Here is a 13,855-nt window from a genome sequence, read left to right as displayed (position 1 = left end):
CAAGCAGGTTTCACACTGTCAGCGTGGAGCTGGATGTGGGTCTCGAACTCACGAACCATGAGATCATGATGTGAGCTGAAATCAAGAGTGGACGCTTAACTGACTGAGCCACCCAGGCGCCTCTCTTCTTTCAATATGGGTATTTACAGCTATAAATTTCTCCCTGACCGCTGTTCTCACTTTATCCCATAAGTTTTTCATTGTTGTTGGTATATTATTCCTTTATTAGAAACTGTGGTGACACCTGGGTGGTTCACCTGGTTGAGCATCCAATTCTTGATTTTGACTCAGGTTGTGATCCCAGAGTCATGGGATTGAGCCCTGCATCAGGCTCTACACTGTGGAGCCTGCTTGGGTTTTTCTCTCTCCCTTTGTCCCTCTCACCCACTCATGGACTCTCTCTAAAATAAAAAAATAAATAAATTGTTAATGAGAAATTATTTCAACACCTGAAGACCAAACTACAACAGAATATTCCATAGGTTCAAGATTTTAAGACATTCTGGAAAGAGTTTTCCGTAAAGTATATCCTTTCTGTGGCATGGCATCATCATTCTTTAAAAAAGTTACTGGAAAGGCATCATTTTCACCATCACCTACATAAGCCATTCATGTATAATTCACTCCCTCTTGTAACCGTTTATCTACAAAAACTACATTTTGCAAATATTTTTTTTTTTTTGGAAACTATTGCAGGAATGAGCATGATAATTTTTCACAGAGAGATGACGATTGCTATCAAAAGATGTTGGATTTATAAACATATTGTCTAACACATCATGAAAACTGGTAGCTTCTAAAACCCCATCCATGAAGACTGAATTTGAATCTGAAATAAGATACAGCCAAATTTATCCTTTTTATAAGGTAAAGTTCACCAAGGCATTGATGTCACTGCTCTTTTCATCTTTTCTTATACCTTCGTCTCCCAAATACTTAAAGACTCTGCCCATAAATTCTGTCCAAAATCCTTTTTCATAAGAATCTTGTAGTTCCATAGGAAGCTTTTTCTCTGGAGCACACTGTACAATCCATGCATCGCTATTGTCATCTGTGATTATATTGTCAAAGTCAAAAACGAGAAAAGTTTCATGGTTCCAAAAGCAAATTTGGGTCACCAGTATTACTGTGTTCCTGTGTGGATGATTCTTTGAGCACTACGAATTAAACTGACTTAGTATTTCTAAGACAATTAATTTTATTTCAGAATAGAGCTTACATTAAGCAGTCATGACAATCTTCAGTTTTAAACAACAGCCAGATTCTGACCAACATTACTCCTATTCTATATGCAGGGAAGAATGTCTTGTTTTGGAGCAAAGAAACAGAGACTTCATAACTCCAGCATTATTACAGTGGACCATCTGACAGAAAACCTATCAGGTCGCCTTGAATGTAGGAGTAGGCACCTAGTTGGGGGTCATTCCCTGTGAGGTGCATGTTGGAGAACAGGAGCAGCAGGCTTGGCTGGGTCCCCAGGGCTCCTCACTGACCTGGGCCAGGTGTTGGCAGCATTCCTGGCCTCTGTGCCATTCCCATGGACTCTGTCCTCCAACCTCATTCCCGTGTCTTATCCTGTAAGTTTTGATGTGTTGTATTTTTGTTTTCACACATCTAATTTTCCTTGTGATTTCTTCTCTATCCATTGGTTGTTTAAAATGTGTATTGTTTAATTTGCACCTGAGAAATTTCCAAATATCCTTCTGCCATTGATTTCTAGTTTCATTCTGTTGTCCGAGAAGATACTTTCTAAGGTTCCAATCTTTTAAAATTTATTGAGACTTGTTTTGTGTCCTAACATATTGTCTCTATCAGAGAATGGTCCTATGCACTTGAGAAGAATGTGCATTCTGCTGCTGTTGGGTGGAGTGTTCTGTTAGGTCTAGTTAGTTTATAGTGTTGTTCAAATTCTGTTTTCTTTATTGACCTTCTGTGTAAGGCAGTGAGGTAGTGAAGTCTCCAACTTTTAACTTTTTAAGTCTCCAACTTAAAATTTTTTCTATTTTTAATCCTGTAAATTTTTGCTTTATATATTTTGGGGCTCTGTTGTTAGGTGTATTTATGTCTATAATTGTATCTTCTCTAGGTATTGACCCTTTTCTCAATACATAATGTCCTTCTTTGTCTCTTATAGAAATTTTTAAAGTCTGTTTTCTCTGATACCAGAGCCACCTCTTCTCTATTTTGGTTACTATTTGCATGGAATATCTTTTTTCCCATCATTTGACTTTCAACATAGTTGTATCTTTGGATTTCAAATAAACCTCTTATAGACAACATATAGTTGGATTTTTTTTAATTCATTCTGACAATCCCTGCTCTTTGGTTGCAGAATTTAGTCCATTTGTATTTAATGTAATTGCTGATATGAAAGGACTTAATTCCACCATTTTACTATTCGTTTTATATATGTCATTTTTTTGCTCCTCAGCTCCTCTATTATTACCTTCTTTTGTGTTTAACTGATTTTTTTTGTAGCATTCCATTTTTATTCTTCTCTCATTTTCTTTGCCCCATATTTTTTAGTTATTTTTTTAGTGGTTACTCTTGTATAATGGACTTTAATAGTGTCTCCTAAAAATTTATGTTCACTAGAACCTCAGAATGTGATCATATTTGGAAATAGGGTCTTTGAAGATAAATTAAGATGAAGTCATTATTGGCTTCCAATCCAATGACTGGTACCCTTAAGAAGAGAAAGCAGGGACCACAAAGAGGGAAGAAGACCATGTGATGACTGAGGCAGAGATTAGAATTATGCATCTATAAACCAAGGAATGCTGAAGATTCTTGGCAACCACCAGAAACTACAGAGAGGGAAGGAAGGATTCTTCTTCACAGCCCCCAAGATCATGGTCCTGTCAACACCTTGATTTTAGACTTCTAACCTCCAAAACTGTGAGAGAATAAATTTCTGTTGTTCAGGTTATCAGGTTTGGCCTGGATGTTATAGCAGCCCCAAGAAACTAATACACTTGAGTATTATAATTGACAAGAAACAAGTTTGATTTAATACCAACTTAGGCTTAATAGTATGTAAAACTCTGCTCCTATACAGCTCATCCTTCTTCGTTTATGTTGTTATCAGAAGTTACATCTTTATATGTGCATTGAGTGCCATTAACATAGATGTACGATTACTGTTTTGTGCATTTGTCTTTCAACTAATACAGAAAAAAAGAGGAATTATAAATCAAAATATAATAATACTGGTTTTATATTTACTTATATAAACACCTTTACTGGTGTTCTTTTTTTCTTTGTATGGCTTTAAGTTGCTGTCTAGTATCATTTCATTTCAGCCTGAAGAACTAGCATTTCTTGTAGGGTAGGTCTACTAGTGATGAACTCCCTCAGCTTTTATCTATGTGGAAAGCCTTAATTTCTTCTTAATTTTTGAGGGATAGTTTTTTTCAATATAGAATTCTTGGTTGGCAGTTTTTCTTTCAGCTCTTTAAATATTCTATCCCAGTGCCTCCTGGCCTCCATGTTTTCTGATAAGAAATTGCCCTTAACCTTATTAAAGATCCCATGTATATGATGAGTCTCTTTTCTCTTGCTGATTTCAAGATTCTCTCTTTGTCTTTTGGCAGTTTGATAATAATGTGTCTCAGTGTGACACTCTTTGAATTATTCTCCTTGGAATTTGTTGAGTTTCTTGATTGTGTAGATTCATGTCTTTCGTCAAATTTGTGGAACTTTCAGTCATTATTTCTTCTAATATTCTTTCTTCTCTTCTCTCTCTTGTCCTTCTGGAACTCCTGTTATGGATATGTTGATATGTTTGATGGTCTGCCATAGGTCTCTTAGGCTCTGTTAAATTTTCTTCATTCTTTTTAATTTGTGCTTCTCACACTGGATAAACCCAATTGATCTATCCTCAAGTTCACTGATTCTTCTGCTTCAATCTGCTGCTAAACCCAGCTAGTGACTTTTCATTCCAGTTATTGTACTATTCAGCTCCAGAATTTCTATTTGGTTACTACTTATGATTCCTATCTGTTTATCTCTTTTTCCCCCATTAATGGGAAACCCGTAAGAGGTTGAACCCCAGTGATAACCACTGAAAGTCTTCTGTCTGGGCACTACTGAAATTCCTACAGTAGCTGCCCACACCATGTTCCTATTTAGCTGAGACCAGTGCTTCTTGGAGTCACCTTAGTAGGAAATGAGCAGGGAAACATTGCCTGCTCTTCTAGACTGATCGTAAGGGAAGGCAGCCTGACAACATTAGAAATATCACTGGCTTCAGAATTCAGGTCCTGGTTCTGCCACTTCCTTGTGGTGTCACGTGGGGAAGATCATTTCTCTGGTCCTTGGATTTCTCATCTGTAGGGTGGCCAACTTGTCCTGGTTTGCCTGGGACTTTCCTGGTTTTAGCACTGAAAGTCCCACATCCCAAGAACCACCCCCCACCCGCACCCCCAGACACAGAGAGACCCTACTCATCTCTGAGATGGAGATAATACTACCTACCACAGGGTGGTTGTGAGGAATAGAAAGAAGATACAAGAAGGCACCTGGGGCATGGTTGGGTTCCATAGTCATTTAGTTGTTACTTATGCAAAGTGCAGGGAGGGTCTTTGAAGACTGGGAATGATGCACCAAATAGCTATCATTTTGACATGTAGACTTACTTTCCATGGAGCACCTGAAAGCAGAACCCGGAGAGTTTTCTGCTAGTTCTCCTTGACCATTTCTGCCAGCTATCCTTCTGGAAATATTGCCATGTGTCAGATCCCCACGTGCTGCAGAGGGAGAACCATCACCTGCCTCTTTAATGACACACCCAGCTTCTCCTTTCTGGCTCTGTTCAATGCTGAAGGCCAGGGCTGTGTTCACTACAACCTGAAGGCCCGGTGAGTTGGTTGGGGGAATCCTGGCCCCATCCTGGCACCATCTTTGATGGTGACAAAGGGAGGCACCATGGGAAAAGGAGGGGCCATCAATGTCCAGAGGTCTAGGAGGGCAGTGAGACAGGGTTAAAGTAGGGCCTGCAGGTTGTAGGTATTTTGATGCCTGACCTTTGCTTGCTGGATCCATGTCATAGCAAAAGAGAGGGGCAATTCCCAAAGTCCTACTTCTCACTTATACCCCCAGGGCACTAAGATCTTGATTGTTGACTTGGATGGAATTCCTAGAAGAACTACTTAGCAGAGAAAATTTTTTTATACCAGGAGTAAGTGAAGGAGAGGCCATGGGTACCACTTCCGTGGGGTCTTTTAAGAGAGGCACATATTCTTGTCAGCCAAAAGTTGATTTTATTTTGGCCTTTCATGAGGAACTGTTCTCAGAAGGAATGACTCTTGCATTATAGAAGTTCCATTTCCCATTTTGTCACCTGTATGCTCCAGCTTTTGGGCAACAGGACACACATTCTATTTCTTCCCCTGTTGGATGTGGCCTGAACCTCCATCATCTCTCAGACCTGCCCTCTATGACAGACATTCCAGTAGCATCAACAGGTGAAAGGGCCTAAGACCATATTAGGCAGAGGAAGTAAGGCTGCCTGCTGGACTTCATGGTTCCTTCAGCCCAAGACAGAGTCTCAGATCCCTGCCTTCCTGTAGCCTATAGTGATGAGGGCTTCCTTCAGGGGTCTGGCATCAACTTCTCACCTCTGAATTTCTCCTAGTTGCCCATTTGTCTTGGTCTTGGATGAGGAAGGTGGGACCACCAATGACTACAAGGGCTACGTAGTCCACAAGTGGAGCTGGACTTCCAAGACAGAGACTTTGCTCTCCCTGGAATATCAGGTGGGCATGGACAGCACAGGTGGGGTGGCTTTGGCAGTCTTCCTCAGACTGCCCAGCATTAAGAGTCATAGGGCTACCTGTAAGACAGGTGCTTTTCCCTTAAGGAGCTTATGGTCTCATTCAGAGTTTCCCCAGTTGATGAACAGTGGTTGGGAGCTGGCTGAGGTAAACTTTTCACCAGTCTACAGTAACTGTTGGCTGCCATACTGACTTTCCTAGTAATATCCCTCCTTTTTTATTTTTATTATTTTTAATATTACTACATTTTGATGGTTAAATGCCCTTCACTTTATGAAATAACTGTTATAGTAGTTGCTGTCTTTATTTTTGATGCCTATACATGGCAATAAGAAAAGTTAGCAATTCTATGTTGGTCTTCTCAGCTTCTGTTTTATAATGTTACTATGTCATGAAAGTCAAAGGTGGCTGACAAACACAAGCCCTTCTTTATTATTCATTTGATTACTCAGACAGCCACTCATCAAAGATTCATTAAATAATAAATTAGTGTGGAATTACTAGTACTAAATAATAATGATAAATCTAATTTATTAATAAAGCAACTAAATGTGCTTGTTACTTTATCTAGAGCAGACTTTCTCATCCTTGGCAGAACTGGCATTTTGGGAATAGATAAGTCTTTGTTATAACTATGCATTGTAGGATATTTATCAGCATCCATCAGATGCCAGTACTACCCACTCCCCAAACTGTGACAACCAAAAATATCTCCACACATTGCCACATGTCCCCTGGAGGAGAAAGTTGTTATTGATCGAGAATCACTGATCTGGGGGTAGAAAGATCAGCAAAGCCCCCCAAGGAATCCCAAAGTCCAGGAGAGTAATAAGAACACAGGATAGAGAAGAATAAGGGCTGTGAGAGAGAAGAAACAAGCTCATAGGGTTGGAATTCAGAGAAAGATCACAGAACATAGAATACACTCAAGGTGGCCTGATATTTAGAGCCTCAAGGTAAGGATTATGGACAGAAGTACTCTAGGAGTATGCGGTGGGGCTCAGGCACCCTACCCCTAATTGTCTGTCTTGTGCCCTTCCTGTTCATCCTCTAAATTGGCCACTGGATTCTCATCCTTGCATCCTAATTCCCATAGATCACACCTCTGCTCAGAAACATTCAATCTCTTAAATATATCTCATCTTTCCTATTAGGGAATAGACTTGAAGTGTTCTCCCTCCTCTCTCTACCAATCCAAATTTCCCCTCCTTCACAGCCCTGCTCATACCTCCCCTCCATCATGGCACTGCAGCCCACATCCATTTGTCTCTTCTCATAGTACTCACAGTCTGGGTTAGTTATTTGATAATTAGTCATGCAGTGAAGAGGTCCTCAGCTCTGGTTGCTTATCAGAACCACCTATGGAACTTTAAAAAATGCAGATCCCCAGGCATAGCCTCAGAGAGATTCTGATTCAGGTGGTCTGTCAAGAATGCTAGATTTCTGTAGTTGTCACAAGTACTTCTGATGCTTGGCCAGGTCTGAGATTGTCAATCTAGGGGTATATTGAATTGTTGCCTTAATATTAAACTTTTTCCAGCTCTATGAAAAGTTTATAATCCATAAAGATTATAAATTGGTGGCAGACAGGCACCATGGTTTATGTATCAGTGTGACCAAGTGGACAGAGAGCTGGAATGAGAGTCTAAGAAGCCATGTGTAGTGCCAGCCTTGCCGACTCTGGCTGTGAAGCTTTGTGAAAATCACTCAGCTCCTGAGTATTGGTTGCCTCATCAATACAAAGTGCTTTTGTGAGAACTAAATAAAATAATGGCGGGGAAGTTGCTTTGACATCACTAAAGTGTTTTGGCAGTGTAGTTCTGTTCATTGTTCTGTCCCCTGGAGCTGCATCTAGAAATGCATAACAAGGGCTAGTGCAGTCAGGAGTGGTCTGAAAGATGAGGTGTCCCTTGAATTGTAATGTGAACATGTGTGCATATGATTCATGTAGATAGAAGGAAGGGAGAGTATTCTGAGTAGAAGGAATAGCATCTGTAAAGACTTGGAGTTGGGACTCTGTATGGCATCACAGGTGCTTCTTGGGGCACCTGGGTGGCTCTGTCAGTTAAGCATCTGACTTCGGCTCAGGTCATGATCTCACAGTTTGTGAGTTTGAGTCCCACGTCGGGCTCTGTGCTGACAGCTCAGAGCCTTGGAGCCTGCTTCAGATTCTGCGTCTCCCTCTCTCTCTGCCCCTCCCCCACTCATGTCCTGTCTTTCTGTCTCTTTCTTTCTCAAAAATAAACATTAAAAAATTTTTTTATTAAAATAAAAAGTTCACAGGTGCTTCTTGTAAAAGAAAGAGGGAGCAGGAGGTGTATCTTCTGTGGGGTGGAGGTAAGAGGTATTGGATGTTAGGCTGAGGAATTTGCTTATTGTCTTGCAGACTGCATTGGACAGTTTGTTTTCACCCAGATATTCACCATTTCCAGGGTTTTGCATTCCTCTGAAAATCCAAGTTTCCCCATAGTATAATTTCTCTTCAGCCTGAATAAGTTCCCTTAGTATTTATTGAAGTGTGCAGATCTGCTGGCAACAAATTCTGTTTGCTTTAATATGAAAAAATATCTTTATGAAAGGATATCTTTGCTGGGTGTGGAATTCTGGGTTAACAGAATTTTTTTTTTCCTTCCGGCATTTTAAAGATGCTGTTCCACTGTGTATATCCTCTAAAGTTTATGATGAGAAGTCTGTAGTTACTCAAATCCTTGTTCATTTTCTCTAGCTGCTTTCAAGATTTCTTCTTTAATTTGATTTTCTAAGTTTGACTATGATGTGTCCAGGTGTGGTTGCCTTTGTTCTGTTGGAGGTTTACTTGAATTTGTAAATTCATGTCTTTCACCCAATTTGGGAAATCTTCTGTCATTATTTTAGGGGAAAATGTGCTCAATCTCTCTCTTTTCCCCCAGACTCCAATTATGTTTTTTTTAATAGCTTTTAATATTGTCTCAATATACTCCTTCTTTCTTCTTGTCCTATTTTCTTCTCTTCTCAGATTGAATAATTTCTATAGATCTATCTCCCAAGTTCATTGATTTTTATTCTGACATCTTCATTCTGCTATTATGCTAATCTAATCCTGTGAATTTTTTTATTTCAAATATGTATTTTCCAGTCTAGAATTTCCATTGAATTTTTTTTTATATTGTCTATTTCTGTGCTGAGATTTCCTATTTTTTCCATTATTACAAATATAATTTCCTTGGCTTCATTGAGTACAGTTAAATTAGCTGCCTTAAAGTTCTTGTCTAATAATTTCAACATCTGGGACATACCAGACAGGATTGGTTATCTGTTATTTTTGAGAATAGCTCACACTTTACTAGTTCTTTACATGTTGAGTACTTTTGGATCACTGACATTGTATAGGTTATCTGAGGATCTATGGATTGTGGAGTCTGAATTCTGATGTATTTCTCTGAAGAGTGTTAACAGTTTTGTTTTAGCAGGCAGTGAACTTGGTTAGACTCACGTCCCAAACTTTGTCTTACCACGGTGGGCAGGAGCTCACATCTCAGTTCAGCTTTTCTGATTCCCTAGCAGTTAGCTGTCTTGAGTCTTCACTACTCATGCATGGTTCAGTGATTAGCCAGGGATATGGATGGTTTATTCATAGGATTTGGGCGTCTATTTCTTTGGCACTGTCCCTTCTGGAATTTTTTCCTTACTTTTTTGTGATTATAATTTCCACAGGTTTAGTCCTTTGGTTCTCTGGGCCAGAAAGATGGTAGTGTTTTGGCCATGACTGCAGTTTGCCTTCAGGCTAAAACTGTAGAGTGGAAATTCATCCCATGCTAGCCCTTTCTTTTAAGTTTTGATTCTTCAAAATTTGCCTGCTTTTGTTTATTCATCAGAGCCTTTGCGTCATTGGGTTTTTGTTTTTTTTTTTTTTTTTTGTATTTTTTTTCAAGTTCTGTGGGAGGGTCAGCCTGTTGGGAGCTGACTCAGCTATACTGGAAGTATAGTATAACCAGCCGGTTAGTTTCTAAGTTGATGGCTGGCATGCTCTGTCCAGCATTTGTGTGGAAAGCTGACTAGTAAGGGAAAGATCAGTGGATGGGATAGTACAAAGACTGGTTATGGAGTTACTAGTCAGGTCTGACACGATGAAGGGCAGCAGCAATATATTTTAAAGGAGCCATTTCAATAGAAGGATTCAGTGACATTCAGGCACAGGCTATAGGGATAAATGAGAGGAAAGAGAAGTATAGATGACTCCACAGTGGAGTATGTGCTTGGGTGGAAACAGAAATTTCTGAAGGATCGGACATCAATATAGTTTTAGATGTGCTGATTTGGCTCAGTGCCTTTTGTGACCTAATCCTCGCTAAGGGTGAGAGATTAGAGAGGACAGATATATGTGATAGACTGGCTCATGAACTCCCAAGAAGATGAGCAGTGAATGAACTTGTAGAGAAATCATCCAGGAAGCAGGGATAATAAATAAAAGTTGTACTGTGCTAAGACTTGTGCATGTTTTACCCCAGGAAATCTGCTCAGTCCCCTAGGATAAAGCTTCTGTTACTGTCCCCAGGCTCGGAGAAGCCAACCAATTTGCCTAAAATTTCTCCTCTGGTAAGTAGCTACACTGGGATTTGAACCCTGTCCAGCTGTAGCACTTAAGCTGTCAACCACAGCTCTCTACTACAGTCTCTAGAAGGAGAACAGGAGAGGGTAGGGTTTTTTCCTGAGTGGAAGTGATCAACAAATTTGAAGATGTCAAAAGGCTTGGCAAGAAGACAGCCATGGAGTAAATATTTTCTAGGTGCTGGAGAGTACTAGCATTCAGACTGCAGAGTATAAGGAAGGGATTCAGTGGTGAGGAAATTGAGTGTAGACCTTGGGGTCAACAAGTAGGATAGTAGAAGTAAATGGAAGAAGTGAAATGAAGAGTATTTGCTTAGTTCAGAGGAGTCCTTGGGTACATGTAGGTCAGGGACTTTGAAAATGGAAGAACACGTCACCACACAGGTACCTACATAGGTAGGGCCACTGTGTATACATAACTCTCTGTACACAAGAACCATCCAGGGACCTCACACTGGAGTTGTGCTGACACATCCTGACAGTACCTGCTCTTGTGTGTGATGGGTCATTGTCACTTCCATAATCTTTATCTCATTTGAACCTAATATTAGCCTTTCACCTATTTCCTGTTGAGGAATTTGAGCTTCAGAGAAGGTCAGTAGTTTGCTAATAGAGGCAGAACTCAGACTTACTTCTAGAACACAAAATTCTCAGAAAGGAGTGAGTTGCTATAAAGGCAGCTCATCCTCTCCCTGTTCCTATCTGGCATTGCTACATAGAAAATCCCACCCTTTTGGAAGTGATTTTAAAAAGGGGCGGGGGTGGGTAGGTTCCTTTGGCTCCTCTTCAGGGGAAGAGTAGTGACATATGTGGTGATTGAGGAGAGAAGACTGAGTATGTGTGGCTCAGCCCCTGCTGGGTTCCCTTTTGTCATCTGCCCACCCACCTGTGGAGGGGTGCATTCTGATGCCTCCTGCCATGTTGTCAGCTTCCTGAGGCAGCTCTGCATGCTCTAGACCAAGGTTCATAGTCAGAACTGGTGCCTGGGTGGACACGTTGTCTGATTCAGATATAGTGTAGGCTTATGACCCAAGCTGCATTTCCACCCAACTCTACTAGAACCAAAGCTGATTCGCCTATAGACTCCTATGTCTCTTTCACAGTTGGTTCCAAGCTTGGGCTGGAAAGTGAAGGGGCAGGGGTAGGAAGGCATCAGTTACTTTTTCTGCCAATCCCCCAAAGAGAGACTGGCATTCTTTCTTCTCCATGAAAGCTAAATTCCAACATAAGAACTGGAAAGATCTTACAGCTATCTCAGTCCCAAGCCAGGAGGGATTTTATGCTTTGTGGAGAGTAAGGAGTGGGGTATGGATAATAGAAGCAGAGATCCACTAAGTATTGGTTTCTTCATCTTCAGGTGAATGAACAAATTAAGCTGACGGTTCTGAGCCAGGACTCCATCATAGTCACCTTCACCTCCCTAAATGAGACAATAACACTCTCTGTTTCAGCCAACAATTGTCCGCATGGAGTAGCGCAGGATAAACGGGTAAGCCAAAGCAGACCAGGTCCCCAGGCCTGACCCCAGGGTATCTCAATGTGAATTGCCACCCCATATTTCAATGCCTATGCTCCCCCTCTTCCTCCACCCCTGCCCTAGGCAGGGCCCTAGCTCTTTCTCTGACTAATGGACTCCTACTCATCATCATTCACTACCTGATGTTAGTACCATCTTCTCCGTGAAACTTCTACCTGTTAGAAGTCTTTCAATTGTGATTGTATCCAATGCAGATTAGCTTAAACATAAAGACAGACTGTATTGGCTCAGTAAACTGAAAAGTCTATCAGTAAGCAGCTTTAGGCACGGGTGAATCCAGGATCTCAAATGATTCCATCAGATCTTCCCATCTCTTGGCTCTGCTTTCCATTTTGTTGGTTTCGTTCTCAGAGAGTTTCTCTCCTTATGGTAACAAGATTGTCATGGGCATCTCTGGGCTTGGTATTCTATGAGCTTTGTTCTTCCTAGGAGAAAGAGGGCTTCTCTTTCCTAAGTGCTTCAGTAGAACACCAACATTGCTGCCTCTGCTTAAAATGGCCCCCATGGCCAGGAGCGCATGTTGCTCTCACAGGCTAGTCTCAAGTGTCACGTCCATCCTGAGAGTCAGGGCATGATCAGCCCCAGGTATACCACCTGCATGATGGATGAGGCAGGAACATCATGGCGCTGTTACCAGAAGAGAGAGAGATGATACTGGAATGAATTACTACCAACGTGTGATGATGACCCTCTCCACCACCCCCTTTCCCATCCCAAGGAGAGTCTACCTCTCCCTCTGCTCAGCCCTCCCAGTCATGACTCATCTCTATTCTAGCACTCCTTTATTTATAAGCCTATCTTCTCTACCAGATTGGGAATTTCCTGTGGTTCCTACTGATGTCTGTTTCACCAGAGCCCCAGCACAAGGACTTCTTCAAATTAAGTACTTACTAAGTATTTGTTGGTGGGTGAGCAAACAGTGGAGACTAGAAGCTCACTTCTTCCATTTGCTGTGTCTTCATGGATCTTTATATGTACCTGGTCCCTAGTCAACATTGTGGAGTGAGATTGGAGAGGATAGAGAGGATCAGAGGACACCCCTGAGGGTGTTTACAGTCTAGTAGGGAACAGTTGACATATACCTTGAGACTGGGATAACCAAGGGCTCATTAATGGAGCAGACCACTTGCATTGCACAGAGTGCTTTGCTGGGATTCCACTGGGGAAGCCTCCTTGGAACAGTAGCAGGAGGACCACACCTCCCAGTTTCCCCAGGGCCAGTCCCAGTTTATACCTGCCAGCCCGGAGGAATTGTTAATAGCATCCCCTTTCACTCTCAATAGTGTCCAGGTTTGCGTGATCAGTTATATGACCATCCAGAGGGCAGTTCACCCTCCCCGTGTTCCTCTCTGGAGCTGAGCAAGGCTCTTGTGCCGCAGGGGCATTTGCCACCAAGGCTCATAGACTCACAAAGCTGACAGAGCCCATGAGGAGAAGCCAGCCCAAAGTTCTCACTTTACATGCAGACATGGAGGCAGGCATTTGCTAGGGGCCCATGCTATTTGAATAAGGCACGGAACACCTGTGTTTTTCTTGGAAGAGAGCATTGCACCTGTTTTTCACTGCCTTTTCATTTCAGCAGGATTTCAACTTCATTAATTCATTAAGTAATTCAGTAAACATTTATTAGCACTTGCAGTGTGCCAAGTTGGCTGCAGGGGATGTAGAAATGGAAGAAATCTCACTCCCTCTAGTCTCTAAGGTATCTTTGGTCTAATGGAAGGGGGCAAAAGCTTCAACAACCCTCTGTAATCCAGCTGGATTGGTGCAGTGTGCTAGGGAGGGGGCACTGTGGGAGTCACTGGGGTACTAGGAGAGAGTGTGTCAGTTAAAGGGGCCTCATAGGAGCACCCAGGAAACTCAGATGCCTGTGACTTCAGGCTGCACTCATTACTTCAAAGAGCAAAAGAACCCCAGGGTTCTGACTCCATCTGGGCTAAGATGATGATCATGCTTA

General features: G+C 41.6%; 1 protein-coding gene across 10 annotated transcripts in view; it reads left to right on the top strand.

Annotated features, from left to right (window-relative positions):
* CA2H3orf20 (chromosome A2 C3orf20 homolog) overlaps positions 1-13,855 on the top strand; it is a 95,329-nt gene that overhangs the window by 35,404 nt on the left and 46,070 nt on the right. For 6 of the 10 annotated variants that reach the window (XM_042911507.1, XM_042911522.1, XM_042911515.1 and 3 more), the window contains exons 9-11: positions 4,707-4,859; positions 5,636-5,756; positions 11,719-11,850. In XM_042911507.1, coding sequence (XP_042767441.1) covers positions 4,707-4,859; positions 5,636-5,756; positions 11,719-11,850 — 406 coding nt within the window. Of the gene's footprint in view, positions 1-4,702; positions 4,860-5,635; positions 5,757-10,261; positions 10,350-11,718; positions 11,851-13,855 lie in introns of all 10 variants that reach the window. The other 4 variants (XM_042911549.1, XM_042911569.1, XM_042911559.1 and 1 more) reach the window with 4 other exon arrangements.

This window comes from Panthera leo, chromosome A2 (genome assembly GCF_018350215.1).
Source record: "Panthera leo isolate Ple1 chromosome A2, P.leo_Ple1_pat1.1, whole genome shotgun sequence".
In the NCBI taxonomy this organism is placed as follows: domain Eukaryota; kingdom Metazoa; phylum Chordata; class Mammalia; order Carnivora; family Felidae; genus Panthera; species Panthera leo.
This window is presented reverse-complemented; position numbering and strand designations above follow the sequence as displayed.